Here is a 26,222-nt window from a genome sequence, read left to right as displayed (position 1 = left end):
TTCTATTTATCCAGTCCAGGATGGCAGTGGAATTGGAGCCTTTTCCAACTGCTATAGGGCAAGAGGCTGGATACTTTTATTACTTAGACTGTTGTTGGAATCAAGACTTGCTTTATAAATTCTTTCTCACAGTAATAATAGCTGAGCAAGCTGTTATCATTTCACTCCTGCCAGGAAGAGGGGAGCTGGATGCTCTTATCTTCAAGAAGAGGGGCCACGTCCTTCAGAATAACACACACACACACACACACATACACCTGAACCACTTTTATCTTCACTCCCTACATACTAACATTCCTCTGTTAATGAATAGACGTATTCACTGTTGTATTACTTTTGTATATAAATAAAGGCAAGTGCAGGAACAAAGCGCACATCACAGGGCCCCCACTCTGGTGTGAGCGTTCTGTGATCATGCCCTTGCAAGTAAAAACTGCAGCGTCTGTGTGTTTCTACCTTTAGATTCTTAGCTGAAGAAGTGTCTTTAGACTAAATCTCTTGACAGAGTCTAAGAGTGAAGACACACACACGCTGCAGATTTTACTTGCAAGGGCTCACATGAGAGTGGGGGCCCTGTGATCAGCGCTCTGTTCTTGCACTTGTCTTTATTTATACACAAGAAAAATGAAAACATTTGTTCAGTGGAATGTTGATACGTGAGCATGTGCGTATGTGATTGTGTGTGTGTGTGTGTGCGAGGTCAGAATTGGGGAAGATTCAGATAGAAATATCAGAACACGTTTTATAAAGAACAATCAGTTCTAAGCAAGGAAAAGGTCATCATGCAGTATTCTATCACATGTAAACTTATATCACTAAAAGCTTATACTGACTACTCAGTACAATTTTCCATTGACAATAATCAACACAGAATAGCTAAAGAATCAGAACATAAATATTATAAACATAATCTAGAAAAACACCAAAATAAAAGAAACTGAAAAAGCTGGGTCAAAATGACCCAGAACCGTGACAGTTTTCTTCTTATTTATAATTTACTTGAAGAAAGAGTGACATGGATGATCCTATTTTACTGTTTAGTAAACAATTCTCAGCAAATTCCCAGAAACCGATCCTGGGGGAGGAGCAAAGGTCTGTTCATTAAAAGCAGACGTGAAACTTTCCTTCACATGAATCTGTGCTGGTTAACTGAATCAGTCATGGAGCTGCTGCTGCCGATACTTCTTGGCTTTCTTGCTTGTCTGGTCGGAGGGCTGTACCTTCTCGGAGTGTTCAGACAGCGGCGACCAGGAGAACCCCCCCTCGATAAAGGGCTCCTTTCTTGGTTGGGTCATGTCTTAGAGTTTCGCAGGAACACCTTGAAGTTCCTAGAGAGAATGGAGAAGAAGCATGGTGAAATATTTACAGTACAGCTGGGAGGGTTTTATATTACATTTGTCCAGGACTCTTTTTCATTTGGGGGGTTCATTAAGGAGAGTCGGGACAAACTGGACTTTCTAAAGGCTGCTCTGCATCTGGCGCACAGAGTGTTTGGATATAAAGCTGTTGAAGGGGGGCACAGTATTCTCCGCATTTCAAGCAACAAGCATCTGAAGGGGGAAGGTCTGCAAGAACTGACTCAATCATTTATGAGTAATTTGCAGAACATTATGTTGCACAACATTGGATCAGCTGCAGAGGACAGGACCTGGAAAGAAGATGGACTGTTCAGGTACAGCTACAATGTTGTTTTCAGAGCTGGATATTTGGCCTTGTTTGGCAATGTGCCACCCAAGTCAGAACAAAGTGAGGAGAAAGCCAAAGAGAAAGACAGAGCTGAATCAGAAGCTTTGTTTCAGGAGTTTCGTAAATATGACCAGCTCTTCCCCAGACTGGCGTATGGGGTCCTCCCACCGATGGAAAAGTTGTCTGCAGAGAGGTTGAAGGCATACTTCTGGGATGTTCTGTCAATACTGAAAATGAAAACCAAGGACAATATCAGTGGCTGGGTGTGGGACATACAGCAGGGTAAAGAGGAGATGGGCATCGATATGTCAATGATAAACAGATACATGTTTGTGCTTCTTTGGGCCTCTCAGGGCAACACAGGGCCTTCTTCATTCTGGCTGCTGCTCTTCCTCATGAAACAGCCAGAAGCCATGAAAGCAGTGAAGGAAGAGGTGGATAAAGTTCTGAAAGAATCTGGACAGGAGGTCCGGCCTGGTGGTCCTATGGTCAACCTGACCCGTGAAATGCTGTTGAAAACACCGATCTTGGACAGTGCTGTCGAAGAGACCCTCCGACTCACTGCTGCACCCCTTCTCACCAGGGCAGTGATAAAGGACATGACCTTCAAGATGGCTGATGGGCGAGAATATTTACTTCGCAAGGGTGACAGAATTGCAATCTTTCCTTTCAGTTCTGTCCAACATGATCCAGAGATCCATCCCGAGCCGCACTCGTTCAAATATGACCGCTTCCTGAATCCAGACGGGACCAAGAAAACTGATTTTTACAAAGCAGGAAAGAAGGTAAAATATTACACCATGCCCTGGGGATCTGGGGTCTCCATGTGCCCTGGCCGTTTCTTTGCCACCAATGAGCTGAAACAGTTTGTTTTCCTCATGTTGGTCTATTTTGAGTTTGAGCTGATGAATCCTGATGAGAAGATTCCTGAAATTGACCTCAGTCGATACGGCTTTGGAACGATGCAACCTGTCAGAGATGTCCAGTTCAGATTCAGACTCAGATATTAAGCCAATCAGATGAAAACAAAACTGTGATTTTCGTTTTCTTTCGATCAAGATGGTTTGATGAGCACATTATGGAAATTATGGAAGCAGATTTAAATGTAAAGTTTTTGACGTGTTGGTCAACTGTAACAATTCAATATGCAAATGCACTGATATTCTAGACATGTATATGTATATTGAACACATTCTGATCATAACTCTTCTTCTTTAAGTAATTTGCAGATCAGCAATCAGATTAAATCCAGTTAGAAATGATATTGATGGGCATTGTTTAAGATAACAACAATTATGATTATTGGTTATTAATTATTATTGTGAATGTTCTTTTTTGTATAATTATTTTTCCATAATTGATGTGACATGTACACCTAGAAATTGAGACGATTCATGTATATCATAGTCAGTTTCAATTTTTAGTTCAATTTTCTATGTACATTACAAGTTTTTGCTTTTTGTTTTTTCCAAAATAAATGTTTTTTTGTAAATGTCAGATTTTGGAGTTTTATGTGAGCCTGTTTTAAAACTCAAAAAACCCAAACAAACAAAAACAAAGTTATAGGCTGACTTCAGACTTCTGAAACCTGTCAGAGATTTCCAGTTCAGATAAAGCCTCAGATATTAAGCCAATCAGATAAAAACAAAAGTCTTATCTTTAAACACCTTTTTTTTTTGTATAATTCTTTTGACGATACATGGAGACTTATAAATGCATGGGAACACATGTATTGCAGATTTTCTGTTACATTTTCCATGTGCAAATTAAGTAGAATTTTTCTGAAAATCAGTGCCAGCCGTCCATCTCCTTCTATTTATCCAGTCCAGGATGGCAGTGGAATTGGAGCCTTTTCCAACTGCTATAGGGCAAGAGGCTGGATACACAATGGAGAGAAAAGAGTTTTGTTTTTTTGTTCTTAAAATTTCAGATTTTTTAATTTTCTGTGATTCTGCTTCTGCACACTTTGTTACTCTGTGAATAAACAAGTCTTTAATTGGAATAAGTCTACATGTGTATTGTATTTGTACTGGTCTCATTACATATGTATATCTGTTCATCTAGTCTGGTTTGTTGAGGTTAGCAAAGAGTTTCATATGGAGTTCTCTCGTGGGAAGCCTCCGGAACTGACCTCAGCACAGTTGTTATTCATATATGCATGGTTTTTTGGTTTTCTTCGATTTGATTTGTTATATTTGTTATTTCTAGGGCTTTGTATCTTCTTCAGTTTTACCCATTGCCATGCAGAACTGCACACATCTGCAAGCCACATGGTCTGTTTTGTCATTTGCATTATCTGTAACTGAACTGACTCCTCCCAGGTGCCAGCTTCTTTATTTTGATAGTGCAGCAGTCAAGAGGGGAGTGAGAACAGGGAAAGACACACAGCAAAGGGCCAACATTGAGCTGTATAGAATATGGTCACCTGCCCAGCCAGTGCGGTTTAATCTCAGAATTCAAAAAATAAAGTCATGACCAAACCTTTTTTATCTCTTGTGCAGAAAATGACCCAAATTGAAACTTGTTTTCTTAATAGAATGAACTAGAACAACAGCTGATGTCAATGTCCAACTCATTCGTCCTCATTTTCCTGATACCTGCCGTCTGAGTTGTATGTTTTGAGAGAGGGGAGACACCCCCCCCCCCCCCCCCCCCCCCCCCCAATTGCATACATATGCAATTACAAGGAGAGCATCCCAAAACAAGTTAAAAAGGATTACATATAACCAGGCTGAACATCAACAACCCAAATTCATCAAGACTCTAATATGGAATCGCGTCATACTATATCACTGTCATCAGGTGGGGTCAGTGCAAAGCAAACGTAGCCTATGTTTCACCTGATGGGGTAAAATGTTGCTGTCGATCTGTGACTGTAGACATTAAAAAGTCCATAGGAAAGATGGTAGCTGATTAAACAAGTGCACACACGCATGCACATACAGTGACATTTTATACCTTCTCCAGAACACTGTATATACTATTGCCAAAAGTTTGGATCATGATGCTGATCCAGAATCCTTCCCCTATTATTTATTCCTAGTGCTATACAGATAAAGTAATAAGAATAAAAAAAATTAAGTAATAAATATAAAATAATGTATTTATGATGATTCAATTTGTACAATATTTAAACCGTAGAGATACAATAATTTTACAGCTGAAAAATCATAATTTTGTTATATTTGAAATATAAATCTAATATAATCTGTATTTTCTTTCAAATACTTTATGTGTGTGTGTGTGTGTGTGTGTGTGTGTGTGTGTGTGTGTGTGTGTGTTTGAATATCGTAATTATAGTAAGAGCTACAAACCTCTGACACCCTTACCCAGTTAGCTAGCGGCTAATGACTACCACTACTTCTGTAGTTAATAAAAGGACAGCTAATGTTTTGTTGCCCTTTGCACATACAACAATGCTCATTTTTTTCAATTCATCAGTTGCCACAAGAGAACTTAACCACGTGGACATAACAAACGAATACTCCTGTGGGCTATAGACTATAGTGTACTCTTTACACCCTACCTCCTGGTTTTTGTTGCATCAGCCATCTCCCAATCAATTTTTGTGTTTCTTCGACAGCTCCGCACTGCCCAGGTGGTAAAAAAGGCACCAAGCCTGTTCCTGGCTCGTAACCACTTACGCAAGCCAGATGCTTTCATTTAGCAAAGTTGTGATTAATAGTTTAATGTTATTGTTGAGGGCCACAGGCAGGACTCTACACACACATTTTAAAAAAGGCTCAAGAAAAGGGCACCCATCAGGAAAGGGGCAGATGCTCAAGCCCCTGCCGGCCCCCCTGCACGTGTCTGGTAGATAGTCGAGACAGTCTGCTGAAGTTCAAAAATGATTGACTGGCTTTGCATGTTTTTACATATTTGATAAAGATTTCATTTCATTTTCTTTTGCACTGATGAATCTGTGTTATTAAAAATGTCTTAACTGTTTTCATTAGTGGTGAGATTGAACTTTCCTGATGAGAGCACCAAAGGGATCGAGAAAACATGTGAAAGATAAAAATCGAAGTGGTGCAACATCGGGTCAAGGTCACAGAGTTCAGGGGGAATTGCACTCTCGGAGTGTTTTTGTTGGTTTTGCTAAATGAACCTTACAAAAGATGGTTCACAGCATCGGTCATAGACCAAAGAACACTAAAAGCAAAGGCAAACTAAAACATGTCTGGCTTACTCCAACTAGACTCAGAAACTGTCAGGTTTTGGCCTAAAAGAGCATCACTGAGCTGAACCACAGAAGACAAACTCCTTGTTTTTTTTCTCCCCACGCTGTCCTAGAGATTATCCATGTGTGCGTGTTTTATGGTTGTAAAAAAAATCTGACCCTGATTTGCATTTGAAATCAGACTTGCCTTGTGTGAATGACCTTGAAATCATTTCTGTTCATGATTAATTTGTGTTTGAATGTAAAAATCCTTCTTATTATAACCTTCTAAGTTATTAATCAGGCAAATGCATTTATTCTTACTGTTTATCTGCAACTTCAGCAAAATTCACAAAAGCATTTTTGTAACTGAGGTTTCATCACTAAAGTGGTGAGCCAGCCATTCTGTGAATGGAATTTTTAAACCTGTCAAGTATGAACAATAAAATAACTGCCAAAAGTTTCTAATTGTATTTTTATTTTTAAACTGGAGTATGTATTTAAACTCCTGACATTCATTTTAAAATAAATTAAATATAAAATTGCATATATTAGTTTTCATTTGTATCATTCTTCTAAGATTCTGTGTTTTTGTACAATTTATTGTTTATTTTAAAAACATCGGGAATGTGGGAATCTGCTGCAATCTATTGGATTTTGTTGTAGGGAACAAGTAAAAGAATCCATGTCACTGAGTTGACTGAAGTCAGCCTATAACTTTGTTTTTGTTTGTTTTGGTTTTTTGAGTTTTAAAACAGGCTCACATAAAACTCCAAAATCTGACATTTACAAAAAAACATTTATTTTGGAAAAAACAAAAAGCAAAAACTTGTAATGTACATAGAAAATTGAACTAAAAATTGAAACTGACTACGATATACATGAATCGTCTCAATTTCTACATGTACATGTCACATCAATTACGGAAAAATAATTATACAAAAAAGAACATTCACAATAATAATTAATAACCAATAATCATAATTGTTGTTATCTTAAACAATGCCCATCAATATCATTTCTAACTGGATTTAATCTGATTACTGATCTGCAAATTACTTAAAGAAGAAGAGTTATGATCAGAATGTGTTCAATATACATATACATGTCTAGAATATCAGTGCATTTGCATATTGAATTGTTAAACTGTTGACCAACACGTCAAAAACTTTAGATTTAAATCTGCTTCCATAATTTCCATAATGTGCTCATCAAACCATCTTGATCGAAAGAAAACGAAAATCACAGTTTTGTTTTCATCTGATTGGCTTAATATCTGAGTCTGTATCTGAACTGGACATCTCTGACAGGTTGCATCGTTCCAAATCCGTATCGACTGAGGTCAATTTCAGGAATCTTCTCATCAGGATTCATCAGCTCAAACTCAAAATAGACCAACATGAGGAAAACAAACTGTTTCAGCTCATTGGTGGCAAAGAAACGGCCAGGGCACATGGAGACCCCAGATCCCCAGGGCATGGTATAATATTTTACCTTCTTTCCTGCTTTGTAAAAATCAGTTTTCTTGGTCCCGTCTGGATTCAGGAAGCGGTCATATTTGAATGAGTGCGGCTCAGGATGGATCTCTGGATCATGTTGGACAGAACTGAAAGGAAAGATTGCAATTCTGTCACCCTTGCGAAGTAAATATTCTCGCCCATCAGCCATCTTGAAGGTCATGTCCTTTATCACTGCCCTGGTGAGGAGGGGTGCAGCAGTGAGTCGGAGGGTCTCTTCGACAGCACTGTCCAAGATCGGTGTTTTCAACAGCATTTCACGGGTCAGGTTGACCATAGGACCACCAGGCCGGACCTCCTGTCCAGATTCTTTCAGAACTTTATCCACCTCTTCCTTCACTGCTTTCATGGCTTCTTGGTGTTTCATGAGGAAGAGCAGCAGCCAGAATGAAGAAGGCCCTGTGTTGCCCTGAGAGGCCCAAAGAAGCACAAGCATGTATCTGTTTATCATTGACATATCGATGCCCATCTCCTCTTTACCCTGCTGTATGTCCCACACCCAGCCACTGATATTGTCCTTGGTTTTCATTTTCAGTATTGACAGAACATCCCAGAAGTATGCCTTCAACCTCTCTGCAGACAACTTTTCCATCGGTGGGAGGACCCCATACGCCAGTCTGGGGAAGAGCTGGTCATATTTACGAAACTCCTGAAACAAAGCTTCTGATTCTGCTCTGTCTTTCTCTTTGGCTTTCTCCTCACTTTGTTCTGACTTGGGTGGCACATTGCCAAACAAGGCCAAATATCCAGCTCTGAAAACAACATTGTAGCTGTACCTGAACAGTCCATCTTCTTTCCAGGTCCTGTCCTCTGCAGCTGATCCAATGTTGTGCAACATCATGTTCTGCAAATTACTCATAAATGATTGAGTCAGATCTTGCAGACCTTCCCCCTTCAGATGCTTGTTGCTGGAATTGTGGAGAACAATGTGCTCCCCTTCAACAGCTTTATATCCAAACACTCTGTACACCAGATGCACTGAAAACTTTCGAAAGTCCAGTTTGTCCCGACTCTCCTTAATGAACCCCCCAAATGAAAAAGGGTCCTGGACAAATGTAATATAAAACCCTCCCAGCTGTACTGTAAATATTTCACCGTGCTTCTTCTCCATTCTCTCTAGGAACTTCAAGGTGTTCCTGCGAAACTCTAAGACATGACCCAACCAAGGAAGGAGCCCTTTATCGAGGGGCGGTTCTCCTGGTCGCCACTGTCTGAACACTCCGAGAAGGTACAGCCCTCCGACCAGACAAGCAAGAAAGCCAAGAAGTATCGGCAGCAGCAGCTCCATGACTGATTCAGTTAACCAGCACAGATTCATCTGAAGGAAAGTTTCAGTTCCTGCTTTAATGAACAGACCTTTGCTCCTCCCCCAGCACGCAGGATGGGTTTCTGGGAATTGTTCACTAAATAGTCCAGAAAAAAACTCTGTCCTTATTAAGTAAACAGTGTTAAAACCTGTTTACTTCTTAGTTATAATTTACTAGAACAGCATGTGATGTTTGTTGTGGAAGTTTTCCACTTAAATAAAGCCTGCAGACGAGCGGTGAGCGGTAGCTAACATTCTTTAATCAAAGCACACAAAGACAACATACAACCAAGCTTGATGAAGAGCCTACATGACCACAGGGCAGGGTCTACAGAATCTCCCTGAGCCTAGCATGGCTCTCAGTTAAATACCTTCTCCAGGAACAAAAGGCAGTACACAGCTGTTTCACACCTTAAGGTTCACACTCCCTTGCTACTTCCCAGAGTCCTCGAAGAGACAAAAGACTGGTCCTCTGGAGTTCCTGTTTCCCCCAACATCCTTAGTACACCCCCTACCAGTTGTCTTAAGTATGAGTGTCAGACATGTTAAAATCCAGTGGCACCAAGGCATTACAATAACATAATGTGATTAATACCTAGGTAAAGGAAATTCCTATACAATCCCACCCTTTGATTCTTAAATCAAGAATCACATTAAAACCAGAATTTCTTTCCTGACATTCTGTATATCACATCAACATTATTGTACACTTAAAGGAGTTTCACACTGTGTATCCTCACTTCACTGTTCTCCCAAAACCCTTTGTTCATCTTTTAATCTTCCCCACAATCTAAGCTCCCACATGCAAATGGAAACAACAGTGATACAGAGGAAAGGTCTTCTCCAGAGTGTCAAAGTACTTTGCATGGCAAAGTGAAACAGCATTAAGTGGTCATTCTCAGTCACAGTCATGGCTCCTGGTGTCTGTGCCATTTACAGAGTCATAATTCCAATGCTAATCTTCCTTGCGCTGTCACTTTTGGAGCTTAGCACGCTCTCTTCATCCCTCGATTTCTGTTCCAACGCGGCTGTAGATTTAAGGCAGAGCACGTCGTACACCTTAGTTGTCTTCCTCAGCGTCAACGGCGAAACTCTTTCATTTTATTTTAAGATTTTGCTGTTCAAAATCTCCTCGTGACAATCCTTTGGAAGCCCAGTAGTGCAACCAACTGTCGTTTGGCTGCTGTCCTGCTGATGGTCCCTGCTTCCCACTGGTCTTGTTGAAGCGTTCTCTCCCAGTCATGGTCTGCATCTGCGCCTCAGTCAATCCTTCCATATCCCTCATGTCACGGTTCCTGCAATTTAAAAATGAAAACTTCCCCGGAAAACCCTCTTTTGCCCTTGTTGAGACAAACGCCGGTCTCTGTGATTCTTTTGGTCCTGGTAGAGATCACTCTGAGATGTTTCCAAACAGGCCTTCACCAGTAATTTCAGTGAGTAGACTTTTAATTTATACAGTCCAATTTGGCACAGTTTGGATTTACATTCAACAGGTTGTGCCTCACCTTTAAATGTGCCGGCTTGCCCACTCACGTCAGACCACTGGCTCGTGCCTGCCCGTTCAACCACCTCGGACCGTCCAAACCTCCAAAACTTCCATCCCAATACCACAGGACGAGCCCCCAAAACTGTTACGGATTCAAATATTGGGGATGGATACAAGAGGAAAACCCAAAATAACCACACTGGTCCGGCCGGGTCAAGTCAAACGATGATTTAATGAACACACGCGTGGGAGATGGACACCATACAGCAGACAGCATCAGATCTCAAAATGGTGGAGCCTTGATCAAACTCTTATAGCCTCTAGTGGCCCCCACCTAATCATAAAAGCCTAAACATTCACATTCTTTCTCACACAGCGCCTAAGCTACGACCTTGGCTCCCTGTTTATCTGCTCCTGATGAGATGGGGCAGTATGCTCTGTTCTCTTCTAATCAGACAAATAAGGCGATGACTTTCTGCGAACAGTATTTCTTATAACTCAGCAGTATAATGCATCATAAAACAATATCATTCATTCACAATAAATCAGCAGTCTAATGTAATGCAAATCAGTTTACCAAATGTAATAGTTATCACCTTCTTCTAATTCAGGAGCATAATGCAAACTAAAACTACATAATAATTCACAATCTTTAGTTAGGGGTCTAACATGGCATAAAATAATATCATAATCCGACACCTTCTTCCCTTACCGGCAGAAAAGTGCTAAAATACCGTCACTCCGCGCACTGTGTTGTGCAGAAGTGATTATCAACGGTGGACTCGAACCACCGTTCCCTGTGATGGACCGGTGTTTTTGCAATTACTCTGGCAGACAACTGCTTTTCTTTTGCACAACACCGGAACCGAACACAAGCCTGGGGACTCGAACCCCAGGATTTTCCCTCCGGAGACTCGAACTCCGGAGCAACAAGCACTTCACCGCTCGGCCAGACAAAAAAACTCCTCATAACTGTATACAAAGTTAGCTACAACTCACCCATCTGCAGCAGTCCCCTCAAAATCGATGATCTCGGTAGTAACTGAAACACACGGCTCCGTGACTCCTCCATTTCCTTTGCTTCAACAGCTGGTAGGACAAAGGTACCTTTTTCCTCAGGGGTGATCAGCCCGTCCACGGAACCGTAGTTCAGCGACCACACGGACCATCCCATCCTTGTCGCCATTTTGTTGTGGAAGTTTTCCACTTAAATAAAGCCTGCAGACGAGCGGTGAGCGGTAGCTAACATTCTTTAATCAAAGCACACAAAGACAACATACAACCAAGCTTGATGAAGAGCCTACATGATCACGGGGCAGGGTCTGCAGAATCTCCCTGAGCCTAGCATGGCTCTCAGTTAAATACCTTCTCCAGGAACAAAAGGCAGTACACAGCTGTTTCACACCTTAAGGTTCACACTCCCTTGCTACTTCCCAGAGTCCTCGAAGAGACAAAAGACTGGTCCTCTGGAGTTCCTGTTTCCCCCAACATCCTTACTACACACCCTACCATTTGTCTTAAGTATGAGTGTCAGACATGTTAAAATCCAGTGGCACCAAGGCATTACAATAACATAATGTGATTAATACCTAGGTAAAAGAAATTCCTATACAATGTTGATGTCCAATTCTGGTGAAAATAAACCAGAATGAAGGACTTGTCACGCCTTCGCTGGCAGACCCGTGGAGTGGAGAGAGTGTGGACAGTGGCTCAGAGGAAAGCACTCCAAGGGGTCATTAAAATCAAATCAAATTTTATTTGTCACATACACAGTCATACACAGTACGATATGCAGTGAAATGCTTGGACAACTGCTCGTGAAAAAAAAAAGGCTATGAATAAGATAGGAAATAAATAAATAAATATGAAAATAAAAAAGGGGTAAATTTAACCAGGAAGGAATAAAATAAAATAAAATATAAAAAATTAAGTTAAGAATGAGATAAACTGTACAACACAAATTAGAATGAAGGGTAATTTAACTGGGAAAGAATAAGATAAAATATATAAATTAAAGTTGAAAATAAGATAACTGTACAACAAAATACACAGTATAGACATATATAACATATATAAGAATGTATGAGAAATATAAATATATATACACAAAATACCAGCAGCTGTACAAATGTTAACTGGAAATGAGTATAATATAATGAATATAATATAATGAATATAATGTCCAGTGTTGTGCAAATATGCTTAAAGTGATGAAGTGAAAACAATGTCCAGAGTGTCCAGTGTGTGTAAGAGCTATATGTGTGGGTCAGTCCTGTGTGGTGGTGTGATTGAGAGACCGTATCGCCTGCGGGAAGAAGCTCCTCCTCAGTCTCTCTGTGTTGGTCTTCAGGGAGCGGAATCGCTTTCCTGACCTCAACAGAGAGAACAGTCCGTTGTTGGGGTGGCTGAGGTCCTTCACGATCTTCCTGGCCTTGGTCCAGCACCGCCTGCTGTAGATTGAGTGCAGGTCAGGGAGCTCTGAGCGGATGGTGCGCTCAGCTGAACGCACAACCCTCTGTAGAGCTCGTCTGTCCTGCATGGTGCTGTTCCCGAACCAGGTTAAGATGTTTCCCGTCAGGATGCTCTCTATGGTGCAGGAGTAAAAGTTCCTGAGCACCTTGGGGGGCAGTCGGAAGTCTCTCAAGCGTCTGAGGTGGTAGAGACGCTGACGGGCCTTTTTCACCACGGTGTTGATGTGACAGGACCATGACAGGTCCTGCGTGATGTGAACTCCGAGGTATTTGAAGCTGTCCACTCTCTCCACTGGGCACTCGTTGATGACGGGGGTCTGGTAGTTCCTCTCCTGCTTAGTGCTGAAGTCCACTATCAACTCCTTTGTCTTACTGACGTTTAGAAGGAGGTTGTTCCTCTGGCACCAGTTCTCCAGATTCCTAATCTCCTTCAGGTAGGGCGTCTCGTTGTTGTCAGAGATCAGGCCCACCACGACGGTGTCGTCAGCAAACTTGATGATGGTGGTGGAGCTGGTAGTGGCCACACAGTCATATGTGTACAGGGAGTACAGCAGGGGGCTCAGAACACACCCCTGGGGGGCTCCAGTGCTGAGAGTGGTGGAGGCTGAGACATGTCCGCCCATCCTTACTGCCTGTGGTCTGCCAGTTAGGAAGTTGGAGATCCACTGACACATAGATGAGCTGAGTCCCAGATGCTCCAGCTTGGTGGTGAGTGTGGAGGGAATTATGGTATTAAATGCAGAGCTGTAGTCTATGAAGAGCATTTTAACATAATTCCCCCTTCTAGTGTCCAAGTGAGTAAGTGATGTGTGGAGGAGATGAGAGATGGCATCGTCTGTGGAACGATTTGGACGGTAAGCGAACTGTAGTGGGTCCAGTGTGTCTGGTAGTGAAGAAATGATGAAGTCTCTGACCAGGCGTTCAAAGCACTTCATCACTACTGAGGTGAGGGCTACAGGGCGATAGTCATTGAGAGAAGCAGGGTGGGGTTTCTTTGGGACAGGAACAATGATGGACTCTTTGAAGCATGTGGGGATCACCGACTGAGATAAAGAGATGTTGAATATCTCAGTGAACACAGGAGCTAGCTGGTATGCGCAGTCTCTGAGGATACGACCTGGGATGCCGTCTGGTCCTGCTGCTTTCCTGGTGTTCACTCTCTTGAAGGCTCTCCTTACTTCATGCTCGGAGATGACGAGCACATTTCCGGTGCTGGCAGTATCTTCCTGTCTGCAGCCGTTAGCGCCGCTAGCACTATCATTGTTGGAGTCCTTAGCTGCAGCCTCGAAGCGAGCATAGAAAGTGTTCAGCTCATCTGCCAGAGTCACGGCCGTGTTCGTCATACCGGTTGTTGGTGCTTTATAATCCGTTATTGTCCTTAGTCCCCGCCACAGGCTCCTAGAGTCACTCTGTTGGAGTTGTGACTCTAGTTTCCTCCCGTAGCGCTGCTTCGCCTCTTTCACCGCCTTCCGCACGTTATATGACGCGGCTTTGTACAGGTCCATGTCCCCCGTCGTGAGTCCCGTGTTGTAGGCAGCGGTGCGGGATCTCAGAGCGTCGCGGATGGTTTTATCCACCCACGGCTTCTGGTTGGGAAACGTTGTGATAGTCTTTGTCTCCACGGTATCATCCGCTAGTTTCCCGATGAATCCCACAACCGCTTCCGTAAACACGTTGACATCATCGACGTGTTTACGGAACACGTTGACAACACCGCTCAAAGGATCACTGGCTGCCCTCTCCCCACACTGGAAGATCTACATAATACGCGCTGTATTAAAAAAGCTCAGAACATAATAAAAGATACCTCACACTCCCTGTTTGAACGGTTGCCCCCGGGCAGACAGTACAGAGCAATCAGTGTAATGACAAATGGACTCAAACACAGCTTTTACCCAACCGCAATAACATGTCTGAATGCTGCTTCTGAAAAAACCACACCACTTTTGTAATGATCTTGCATTGACAATCCAACACAATGGGCAGCACATTGAACACATTTTATGAGTGGTCAGAAACTTGTAAATAACTCATGAAAGAATAACGTTGATACCAAGCACACCATTGTTTTTCTTGTGACATTACCAATAAGTTTGATGTGTCACATGGGCCTCTTCCTATTGAAAAAAACTAAAGTTGTATCCAAGATGGCTGACTTCTAAATGGCCACCATCCATCTTGAGGAGTTTGCCCCCTCACATACGAGGTGGACAACCTCCTAATTGCAAAACCATGAAAGCACCTACTGTAAGACCTGGAGAAGAGTTTCATTCCAAGGATCTAGTGCGGAAACTCACTCCCCCCTAACACAAAGCCTATTAACTTTCTTAGGAAGACGCAAGTTTGCAGATACACCATACTGCCAAAAGCATTTGCTGGTCTGTCTTCCCACTCATATGAACTTGAGTGACATCTTATTCTTGATCCATAAGGTTTAATATTAATTTAACTCCCCTGGGAAGGCTTGCCATATTGTTTAGGAATGTGTTTAGGGGAATTTTTGAGCAGTCTTGCAGAAGCGTTCTTTTCACTAGATTTACGGGGGAAAGCCCAACTGAGAATCACCCCCACATAATAATCCCCCCCTCCACCAAACTTTAGATTTGACACAATGAGAAAGGGAGAGATTGATCGTTAAGACACAGAGCAAAGAACGACTGCATTCCAGCGTTCTTGTAGATCATCACCTTCACAACCAGAGAACTAAACTGGTGCCTCAATTTTGATTTGATTTTAATCTCAGAACTCTAAAAAGAAAAAAGGCATCACCCAAATGAGCTGATATTTTATATTTTTATTTAGCTATCCTAAACTCTTCTGCAAAAAAATAAGCCCATTTGGCAGGCCTAGTGTCAAAACCTGTTTTTTTCATGGTTGGCTGTGTGGCAGGCAGGCAGGAAAATGGATCCAAAATGCAGGACTCTCAGAGACGGGACTTAAACTGAAAACGCAGCTTTATTGCTGGAAAAACTTCTCAAAATAAGACTCACAAGAACAGAACAAAAACGCTGAACAGAGGCGCTGGAATACTGGAACACGACAAACACACAGCATGGAGAAAGTATCACAGGAAAACACAGGGCTTATATACATAGGAAAGTAATCAGGGACTGAGAAACAGGAGGGAGACACAGCTGGGAGAAATTAGGTCAACGAGACAAGGGAGAAGTAAAACTGAACACACTGACATGAGACATGAACTTTCAAAGTAAAACAGGAAACCAGAAACAATTCACAAAGATGCGGACTGAGAAACATGGACTTTACACAGAGGGACACACGAGCAGAGAAGACTAAGCACAGAACTAAACCTATACTAAACATGAGGGCAAGAGAACAAAGCCTAAACCAGAATAATTATAATAAATGTCAAGAGATTTATTCTAAAAAACACTTCTTCAGCTGAGAGTCTAAGAGTGAAGACACACACACACGCTGCAGATTTTACTTGCAAGGGCTCACATGAGAGTGGGGGCCCTGTGATCAGTGCTCTGTTCTTGCACTTGTCTTTATTTATACACAAGAAAAATGAAAACATTTGTTCAGTGGAATGTTGATACGTGAGCATGTGCGTATGTGATTGTGTGTGTGTGTGTGTGTGTGTGTGTGTGTGTGCGAGGTCAGAATTGGGGAAGATTCAGATAGAAATATCAGAACACGTTTTATAAAGAACAATCAGTTCTAAGCAAGGAAAAGGTCATCATGCAATATTCTATGACATGTAAATTTATATCACTAAAAGCTTATACTGACTACTCAGTACAATTTTCCATTGACAATAATCAACACAGGATAGCTAAAGAATCAGAACATAAATATAATGAACATAATCTAGAAAAACACCAAAATAAAAGAAACCGAAAAAGCTGGGTCAAAATGACCCAGAACCGTGACAGTTTTCTTCTTAGTTATAATTTACTTGAACAATGAGTGACATGGATGGAAACAATTCTGGTAAAACAATAAACCAGAATCACACGTCTAGTGTCAACAACATGCATAGCCATTGACCCCTCAAACTTTATTTTTCTTACTTATGATTAACTAGAGTGATATTTGTTGCCAGTGTGCACTCATTGGTCCACAATCTCTTCATACCTGCTGTCATAGAGCTGTTAACATAAACATAATATCACTGCAGGCTACAGTATATTCTTTTGGATTTCGAAAGAGGGGAATCTCTAGGACAATTGGAAAATCGTGTCCTCAATTGATACTTAAGTGCATTATTATTTTTTCTGGACTATATAGTAAAGTGTAAATTCCCAGAAACCGATCCTGTGGGAGGAGCAAAGGTCTGCTCATTAAAGCAGGCCTGAAACTTTCCTTCAGATGAATCTGTGCTGGTTAACTGAATCAGTCATGGAGCTGCTGCTGCCGATACTTCTTGGCTTTCTTGCTTGTCTGGTCGGAGGGCTGTACCTTCTCGGAGTGTTCAGACAGCAGTTTGACTCCTGCTGAACTCTTAACAGACATTTAAAAGGTGTTTGACTGTTGCACAACCTAAGGCAAACAGAAAAAAAGTTTGTTGCTTTCTGCTTTTTTTTGTATTCTGTTGCTTTTGCCAATAAAAATACACTCTGAGTTTCAGTCTGTCGTCACTGTCTTCATTTGGGTCCACGCTCGCTCCACTCCACGGGTCTGCCAGCGAAGGCGTGACAAGTCCTTCAATCTGGTTTATTTTTACCAGAATTGGACATCAACATCACATGCTGTTCTAGTAAATTATAACTAAGAGGTAAACAGGTTTTAACACTGTTTACTTGAGGACATAGTTTTTTTCTGGACTATTTAGTGAACAATTCCCAGAAACCCATCCTGCATGCTGGGGGAGGAGCAAAGGTCTGTTCATTAAAGCAGGCCTGAAACTTTCCTTCACATGAATCTGTGCTGGTTAACTGAATCAGTCATGGAGCTGCTGCTGCCGATACTTCTTGGCTTTCTTGCTTGTCTGGTCGGAGGGCTGTACCTTCTCGGAGTGTTCAGACAGCGGCGACCAGGAGAACCCCCCCTCGATAAAGGGCTCCTTCCTTGGTTGGGTCATGTCTTAGAGTTTCGCAGGAACACCTTGAAGTTCCTAGAGAGAATGGAGAAGAAGCACGGTGAAATATTTACAGTACAGCTGGGAGGGTTTTATATTACATTTGTCCAGGACCCTTTTTCATTTGGGGGGTTCATTATGGAGAGTCGGGACAAACTGGACTTTCGAAAATTTGCAGTGCATCTGGTGTACAGAGTGTTTGGATACAAAGGTGTTGAAGGGGGGCACAGTGTTCTCCACAATTCCAGCAACAAGCATCAGAAAGGGGGAAGGTCTGCAAGAACTGACCCAATCATTTATGAGTAATTTGCAGAACATGATGTTGCACAACATTGGATCAGCTGCAGAGGACAGGACCTGGAATGAAGATGGACTGTTCAGGTACAGCTACAATGTTGTTTTCAGAGCTGGATATTTGGCCTTGTTTGGCAATGTGCCGCCCAAGTCAGAACAAAGTGAGGAGAAAGCCAAAGAGAAAGACAGAACTGAATCAGAAGCTTTGTTTCGGGAGTTTCGTAAATATGACCAGCTCTTCCCCAGACTGGCGTATGGGGTCCTCCCACCGATGGAAAAGTTGGCTGCAGAGAGGTTGAAGGCATACTTCTGGGATGTTCTGTCAATACTGAAAATGAAAACCAAGGACAATATCAGTGGCTGGGTGTGGGACATACAGCAGGGTAAAGAGGAGATGGGCATCGATATGTCAATGATAAACAGATACATGCTTGTGCTTCTTTGGGCCTCTCAGGGCAACACAGGGCCTTGTTCATTCTGGCTGCTGCTCTTCCTCATGAAACACCCAGAAGCCATGAAAGCAGTGAAGGAAGAGGTGGATAAAGTTCTGAAAGAATCTGGACAGGAGGTCCGGCCTGGTGGTCCTATGGTCAACCTGACCCGTGAAATGCTGTTGAAAACACCGACCTTGGACAGTGCTGTTGAAGAGACCCTCCGACTCACTGCTGCACCCCTCCTCACCAGGGCAGTGATAAAGGACATGACCTTCAAGATGGCTGATGGGCGAGTATATTTACTTCGCAAGGGTGACAGAATTGCAATCTTTCCTTTCAGTTCTGTCCAACATGACCCAGAGATCCATCCCGAGCCACACTCATTCAAATATGACCGCTTCCTGAATCCAGACGGGACCAAGAAAACTGATTTTTACAAAGCAGGAAAGAAGGTAAAATATTACACCATGCCCTGGGGATCTGGGGTCTCCATGTGCCCTGGCCGTTTCTTTGCCACCAATGAGCTGAAACAGTTTGTTTTCCTCATGTTGGTCTATTTTGAACTTGAGCTGATGAATCCTGATGAGAAGATTCCTGAAATTGACCTCAGTCGATACGGATTTGGAACGATGCAACCTGTCAGAGATGTCCAGTTCAGATACAGACTCAGATATTAAGCCAATCAGATAAAAACAAAACTGTGATTTTCTTTTTCTTTGGATCAAGATGGTTTGATGAGCACATTATGGAAATTATGGAAGCAGATTTAAATCTAAAGTTTTTGACGTGTTGGTCAACTGTAACAATTCAATATGCAAATGTACTGATATTCTAGACATGTATATGTATATTGAACACATTCTGATCATAACTCTTCATATGTAATTTGCAGATCAGCAATCAGATTAAACACATTAGAAATTATATTGATGGGCATTTTTTAAGATAACAACAATTATGATTATTGGTTATTAAGCCAATCAGATAAAAACAAAAGTCTTATCTTTAAACACCTTTTTTTTTTGTATAATTCTTTTGATGATACATGGAGACTTATAAAATGAAGCATGGGAACACATGTATTGCAGATTTTCTGTTACATTTTCCATATGCAAATTAAGTAGAATTTTTCTGAAAATCAGTGCCAGCCGTCCATCTCCTTCTATTTATCCAGATTTTTGAATTTTCTGTGATTCTGCTTCTGCACACTTTGTTACTCTGTAAATAAACAAGTCTTTAATTGGAATAAGTCTACATGTGTATTGTATTTGTACTGGTCTCATTACATATGTATATCTGTTCATCTAGTCTGGTTTGTTGAGGTTAGCAAAGAGTTTCATATGGAGTTCTCTGGTGGGAAGCCTCCGGAACTGACCTCAGCACAGTTGTTATTCATAGTATATGCATGGTTTTTTGGTTTTCTTTGATTTGATTTGTTATATTTGTTATTTCTAGGGCTTTGTATCTTCTTCAGTTTTACCCATTGCCATGCAGTACAGCACACATCTGCAAGCCACATGGTCTGTTTTGTCATTTGCATTATCTATAACTGAACTGACTCCTCCCAGGTGCCAGCTTCTTTATTTTGATAGTGCAGCAGTCAAGAGGGGAGTGAGAACAGGGAAAGACACACAGCAAAGGGCCAACATTGAGCTGTATAGAATATGGTCACCTGCTCAGCCAGTGGGGTTTAATCTCGGAATTCAAAACAATAAAGTCATGACCAAACCTTTTTTATCTCTTGTGTAGAAAATGACCCAAATTGAAACTTGTTTTCTTAATAGAATGAACTAGAACAACAGCTGATGTCAATGTCCAACTCATTTGTCCTCATTTTCCTGATACCTGCCGTCTGAGTTGTATGTTTTGAGAGAGGGGAGATAACAACCCCCCCCCCCCCCCCCCCCCCCCAAATTGCATATATATGCAATTACAAGGAGAGCATCCCATAATAAGAATAAAAAAAATTAAGTAATAAATATAAAATAATGTATTTATGATGATTCAATTTGTACAATATTTAAACCGTAGAGATACAATAATTTTACAGCTGAAAAATCATCATTTTGTTATATTTGAAATATAAATCTAATATAATCCGTATTTTCTTTCAAATACACTGTGTGTGTGTGTGTGTGTGTGTTTTTGAATATCGTAATTATAATAAGAGCTACAAACATCTGACACCCTTACCCAGTTAGCTAGCGGCTAATGACTACCACTACTTCTGTAGTTAATAAAAGGACAGGTAATGTTTTGTTGCCCTGTCGCTCAGTGCACATACAACAATGCTCATTTGTTTCAATTCATCAGTTGCCACAAGAGAACTTAACCAAGTGTACATAACAAACGAATACTCCTGTGGGCTATAGACTATAGTCAGTGTTGGGAAGGTTACTTTTAAAATGTATTCCATTACAGATTACAGAATACATGCCCCAAAATGTATTCTGTAACGTATTCCGTTACGTTACTCAATGAGAGTAACGTATTCTGAATACTTTGGATTACTTAATGTATTATCATGCTGCTTACAACTACGTGAATGTACTATTGCTGTGATTTATTACTGTTACTGAAGGTCTGCGGCTCCGAACCGTAGTAAAGGGACCTCTGGCTAATACGGTGGGTTCTGTGTTGGGCTCGTAGCCGAAAAATAGCTTTAGTTTGTTGTCTGGGTCAACTTTGCTTGCGAGAGACAGAGAGAGGCGTTGAAAGGCTGCTCCAACAGAACTTATTGTTTTTGGAGGAAAACACGAACACGGTGTACAGTCGAGTCTTAATAGCTTACTTACAACTGGGCTGTCAGGCACTCTTCTTGGCTGCAGTGGTCATTATTATATTTACATGCTTCCAGCTCACGTTTTTGCTCGATGACAGTTCGTACTTTTCCTTTTTCTTCCTCCCTTGCTCACAGACACATAACGAGTATGGCAGTCCATTCTCCCTGCAGCACGGACTACACTGCCCATGAGGCTACATTGTTTACGGCGATGCCTGTAGCATTCTGCCTATTAGCTTAGCACAAAAACAACAAAAAGGCCTCTCTCACCCAGGAAACACGCAGAGAGAGATCGTCACCCTGTAACCATGGCAACTGTAACGCTGCCGCCTGGAACAACAGAACATATCTGTCAAACAAAACCCAAACAGTCCTGACCTGCGACAATATGAAACAGGGAAGTACCGCCGTGTAATCCATTTATTTCAACAAAGTAACTGTATTCTAAATATCACCTTTTTAAAATGTAACTGTAACGGAATGCAGTTACTCATATTTTTATTTTAAATACGTAACGGCGGTACATGTATTCCGTTACTCCCCAACACTGACTATAGTGTACTCTGTACACCCTACTTACTGGTTTTTCTTGCATCAGCCATCTCCCAATCAATTTTTGTGTTTCTTCGACAGCTCCGCACTGCCCAGGTGGCAAAAAAGGCACCAAGCTTGTTCCTGGCTCGTAACCACTTACGCAAGTCAGATCCTTTCATTTAGCAAAGTTGTGATTAATAGTTTAATGTTATTGTTGAGGGCCACAGGCAGGACTCTACACACACATTTAAAAAAAGGCTCAAGAAAAGGGCACCCATCAGGAAAGGGGCAGATGCTCAAGCCCCTGCCGGCCCCCCTGCACGTGTCTGGTAGATAGTCGAGACTGCTGTCTGTAGTCTGCTGAAGTTCAAAAATGATTGACTGGCTTTGCATGTTTTTACATATTTGATAAAGATTTCATTTCATTTTCTTTTGCACTGATGAATCTGTGTTATTAAAAATGTCTTAACTGTTTTCATTAGTGGTGAGATTGAACTTTCCTGATGAGAGCACCAAAGGGATCGAGAAAACACGTGAAAGATAAAAATCGAAGTGGTGCAACATTGGGTCAAGGTCACAGAGTTCAGGGGGAATTGCACTCTCGGAGTGTTTTTGTTGGTTTTGCTAAATGAACCTTACAAAAGATGGTTCACAGCATCGGTCATAGACCAAAGAACACTAAAGGCAAAGGCAAACTAAAACATGTCTGGCTTACTCCAATTAGACTCAGAAACTGTCAGGTTTTGGCCTAAAAGAGCATCACTGAGCTGAACCACAGAAGACAAACTCCTTGTTTTTTTTCTCCCCACGCTGTCCTAGAGATTATCCATGTGTGCGTGTTTTATGGTTGTAAAAAAAATCTGACCCTGATTTGCATTTGAAATCAGACTTGCCTTGTGTGAATGACCTTGAAATCATTTCTGTTCATGATTAATTTGTGTTTGAATGTCAAAATCCTTCTTATTATAACCTTCTAAGTTATTAATCAGGCAAATGCATTTATTCTTACTGTTTATCTGCAACTTCAGCAAAATTCACAAAAGCATTTTTGTAACTGAGGTTTCATCACTAAAGTGGTGAGCCAGCCATTCTGTGAATGGAATTTTTAAACCTGTCAAGTATGAACAATAAAATAACTGCCAAAAGTTTCTAATTGTATTTTTATTTTTAAACTGGAGTATGTATTTAAACTCCTGACATTCATTTTAAAATAAATTAAATATAAAATTGCATATATTAGTTTTCATTTGTATCATTCTTCTAAGATTCTGTGTTTTTGTACAATTTATTGTTTATTTTAAAAACATCGGGAATGTGGGAATCTGCTGCAATCTATTGGATTTTGTTGTAGGGAACAAGTAAAAGAATCCATGTCACTGAGTTGACTGAAGTCAGCCTATAACTTTGTTTTTGTTTGTTTTGGTTTTTTGAGTTTTAAAACAGGCTCACATAAAACTCCAAAATCTGACATTTACAAAAAAACATTTATTTTGGAAAAAACAAAAAGCAAAAACTTGTAATGTACATAGAAAATTGAACTAAAAATTGAAACTGACTACGATATACATGAATCGTCTCAATTTCTACATGTACATGTCACATCAATTACGGAAAAATAATTATACAAAAAAGAACATTCACAATAATAATTAATAACCAATAATCATAATTGTTGTTATCTTAAACAATGCCCATCAATATCATTTCTAACTGGATTTAATCTGATTGCTGATCTGCAAATTACTTAAAGAAGAAGAGTTATGATCAGAATGTGTTCAATATACATATACATGTCTAGAATATCAGTGCATTTGCATATTGAATTGTTAAACTGTTGACCAACACGTCAAAAACTTTAGATTTAAATCTGCTTCCATAATTTCCATAATGTGCTCATCAAACCATCTTGATCGAAAGAAAACGAAAATCACAGTTTTGTTTTCATCTGATTGGCTTAATATCTGAGTCTGTATCTGAACTGGACATCTCTGACAGGTTGCATCGTTCCAAATCCGTATCGACTGAGGTCAATTTCAGGAATCTTCTCATCAGGATTCATCAGCTCAAACTCAAAATAGACCAACATGAGGAAAACAAACTGTTTCAGCTCATTGGTGGCAAAGAAACGGCCAGGGCACATGGAGACCCCAGATCCCCAGGGCATGGTATAATATTTTACCTTCTTTCCTGCTTTGTAAAAATCAGTTTTCTTGGTCCCGTCTGGATTCAGGAAGCGGTCATATTTGAATGAGTGCGGCTCAGGATGGATCTCTGGATCATGTTGGACAGAACTGAAAGGAAAGATTGCAATTCTGTCACCCTTGCGAAGTAAATATTCTCGCCCATCAGCCATCTTGAAGGTCATGTCCTTTATCACTGCCCTGGTGAGGAGGGGTGCAGCAGTGAGTCGGAGGGTCTCTTCGACAGCACTGTCCAAGATCGGTGTTTTCAACAGCATTTCACGGGTCAGGTTGACCATAGGACCACCAGGCCGGACCTCCTGTCCAGATTCTTTCAGAACTTTATCCACCTCTTCCTTCACTGCTTTCATGGCTTCTTGGTGTTTCATGAGGAAGAGCAGCAGCCAGAATGAAGAAGGCCCTGTGTTGCCCTGAGAGGCCCAAAGAAGCACAAGCATGTATCTGTTTATCATTGACATATCGATGCCCATCTCCTCTTTACCCTGCTGTATGTCCCACACCCAGCCACTGATATTGTCCTTGGTTTTCATTTTCAGTATTGACAGAACATCCCAGAAGTATGCCTTCAACCTCTCTGCAGACAACTTTTCCATCGGTGGGAGGACCCCATACGCCAGTCTGGGGAAGAGCTGGTCATATTTACGAAACTCCTGAAACAAAGCTTCTGATTCTGCTCTGTCTTTCTCTTTGGCTTTCTCCTCACTTTGTTCTGACTTGGGTGGCACATTGCCAAACAAGGCCAAATATCCAGCTCTGAAAACAACATTGTAGCTGTACCTGAACAGTCCATCTTCTTTCCAGGTCCTGTCCTCTGCAGCTGATCCAATGTTGTGCAACATCATGTTCTGCAAATTACTCATAAATGATTGGGTCAGTTCTTGCAGACCTTCCCCTTTCAGATGCTTGTTGCTGGAATTGTGGAGAACAATGTGCTCCCCTTCAACAGCTTTATATCCAAACACTCTGTACACCAGATGCACTGAAAACTTTCGAAAGTCCAGTTTGTCCCGACTCTCCTTAATGAACCCCCCAAATGAAAAAGGGTCCTGGACAAATGTAATATAAAACCCTCCCAGCTGTACTGTAAATATTTCACCGTGCTTCTTCTCCATTCTCTCTAGGAACTTCAAGGTGTTCCTGCGAAACTCTAAGACATGACCCAACCAAGGAAGGAGCCCTTTATCGAGGGGCGGTTCTCCTGGTCGCCACTGTCTGAACACTCCGAGAAGGTACAGCCCTCCGACCAGACAAGCAAGAAAGCCAAGAAGTATCGGCAGCAGCAGCTCCATGACTGATTCAGTTAACCAGCACAGATTCATCTGAAGGAAAGTTTCAGTTCCTGCTTTAATGAACAGACCTTTGCTCCTCCCCCAGCACGCAGGATGGGTTTCTGGGAATTGTTCACTAAATAGTCCAGAAAAAACACTCTGTCCTTATTAAGTAAACAGTGTTAAAACCTGTTTACTTCTTAGTTATAATTTACTAGAACAGCATGTGATGTTTGTTGTGGAAGTTTTCCACTTAAATAAAGCCTGCAGACGAGCGGTGAGCGGTAGCTAACATTCTTTAATCAAAGCACACAAAGACAACATACAACCAAGCTTGATGAAGAGCCTACATGACCACAGGGCAGGGTCTACAGAATCTCCCTGAGCCTAGCATGGCTCTCAGTTAAATACCTTCTCCAGGAACAAAAGGCAGTACACAGCTGTTTCACACCTTAAGGTTCACACTCCCTTGCTACTTCCCAGAGTCCTCGAAGAGACAAAAGACTGGTCCTCTGGAGTTCCTGTTTCCCCCAACATCCTTAGTACACCCCCTACCAGTTGTCTTAAGTATGAGTGTCAGACATGTTAAAATCCAGTGGCACCAAGGCATTACAATAACATAATGTGATTAATACCTAGGTAAAGGAAATTCCTATACAATCCCACCCTTTGATTCTTAAATCAAGAATCACATTAAAACCAGAATTTCTTTCCTGACATTCTGTATATCACATCAACATTATTGTACACTTAAAGGAGTTTCACACTGTGTATCCTCACTTCACTGTTCTCCCAAAACCCTTTGTTCATCTTTTAATCTTCCCCACAATCTAAGCTCCCACATGCAAATGGAAACAACAATGATACAGAGGAAAGGTCTTCTCCAGAGTGTCAAAGTACTTTGCATGGCAAAGTGAAACAGCATTAAGTGGTCATTCTCAGTCACAGTCATGGCTCCTGGTGTCTGTGCCATTTACAGAGTCATAATTCCAATGCTAATCTTCCTTGCGCTGTCACTTTTGGAGCTTAGCACGCTCTCTTCA

At 41.4% G+C, this 26,222-nt stretch overlaps 4 protein-coding genes across 4 annotated transcripts; 2 read left to right on the top strand and 2 right to left on the bottom strand.

Moving 5' to 3' along the window:
- The first annotated feature begins 1,130 nt into the window (after positions 1 to 1,130).
- Positions 1,131 to 3,365, top strand: LOC148097736 (5-beta-cholestane-3-alpha,7-alpha-diol 12-alpha-hydroxylase-like). Its single transcript, XM_087831402.1, has one exon. It carries the CDS (start codon positions 1,131 to 1,133, stop codon positions 2,694 to 2,696), a length of 1,566 nt encoding a protein of 521 aa, XP_087687528.1. The 3' UTR covers positions 2,697 to 3,365.
- Positions 3,366 to 6,906: 3,541 nt separating this feature from the next.
- On the bottom strand, positions 6,907 to 8,680 carry LOC148097735 (7-alpha-hydroxycholest-4-en-3-one 12-alpha-hydroxylase-like). The gene has a single exon (XM_087832201.1). The coding sequence runs from the start codon at positions 8,678 to 8,680 to the stop codon at positions 7,115 to 7,117; it is 1,566 nt and encodes a 521-aa protein (XP_087688327.1). The 3' UTR covers positions 6,907 to 7,114.
- An 8,813-nt stretch (positions 8,681 to 17,493) lies between these two features.
- On the top strand, positions 17,494 to 19,285 carry LOC148097734 (5-beta-cholestane-3-alpha,7-alpha-diol 12-alpha-hydroxylase-like). Its single transcript, XM_087831532.1, has one exon. It carries the CDS (start codon positions 17,965 to 17,967, stop codon positions 19,069 to 19,071), a length of 1,107 nt encoding a protein of 368 aa, XP_087687658.1. The 5' UTR covers positions 17,494 to 17,964; the 3' UTR covers positions 19,072 to 19,285.
- Positions 19,286 to 23,158: 3,873 nt separating this feature from the next.
- On the bottom strand, positions 23,159 to 25,230 carry LOC148097733 (5-beta-cholestane-3-alpha,7-alpha-diol 12-alpha-hydroxylase-like). Its single transcript, XM_087832180.1, has one exon. The coding sequence runs from the start codon at positions 25,228 to 25,230 to the stop codon at positions 23,665 to 23,667; it is 1,566 nt and encodes a 521-aa protein (XP_087688306.1). The 3' UTR covers positions 23,159 to 23,664.
- Positions 25,231 to 26,222: the final 992 nt, after the last annotated feature.

The sequence above is a fragment of the Neolamprologus brichardi genome, chromosome 18 (assembly GCF_056152115.1).
Source record: "Neolamprologus brichardi isolate AB-2024 chromosome 18, ASM5615211v1, whole genome shotgun sequence".
Taxonomy (NCBI): domain Eukaryota; kingdom Metazoa; phylum Chordata; class Actinopteri; order Cichliformes; family Cichlidae; genus Neolamprologus; species Neolamprologus brichardi.
The sequence above is the reverse complement of the archived record's forward strand: the minus strand, read 5'-3'. Positions and strand labels throughout refer to the sequence as shown.

What these genes read in the sequence shown, in the direction of transcription:
- LOC148097736 (XM_087831402.1), top strand. Translation starts at nt 1,131, where the DNA reads ATGAATCTGTGCTGGTTAACTGAATCAGTCATGGAGCTGCTGCTGCCG.
- LOC148097735 (XM_087832201.1), bottom strand. Translation starts at nt 8,680, where the DNA reads ATGAATCTGTGCTGGTTAACTGAATCAGTCATGGAGCTGCTGCTGCCG.
- LOC148097734 (XM_087831532.1), top strand. Translation starts at nt 17,965, where the DNA reads ATGAGTAATTTGCAGAACATGATGTTGCACAACATTGGATCAGCTGCA.
- LOC148097733 (XM_087832180.1), bottom strand. Translation starts at nt 25,230, where the DNA reads ATGAATCTGTGCTGGTTAACTGAATCAGTCATGGAGCTGCTGCTGCCG.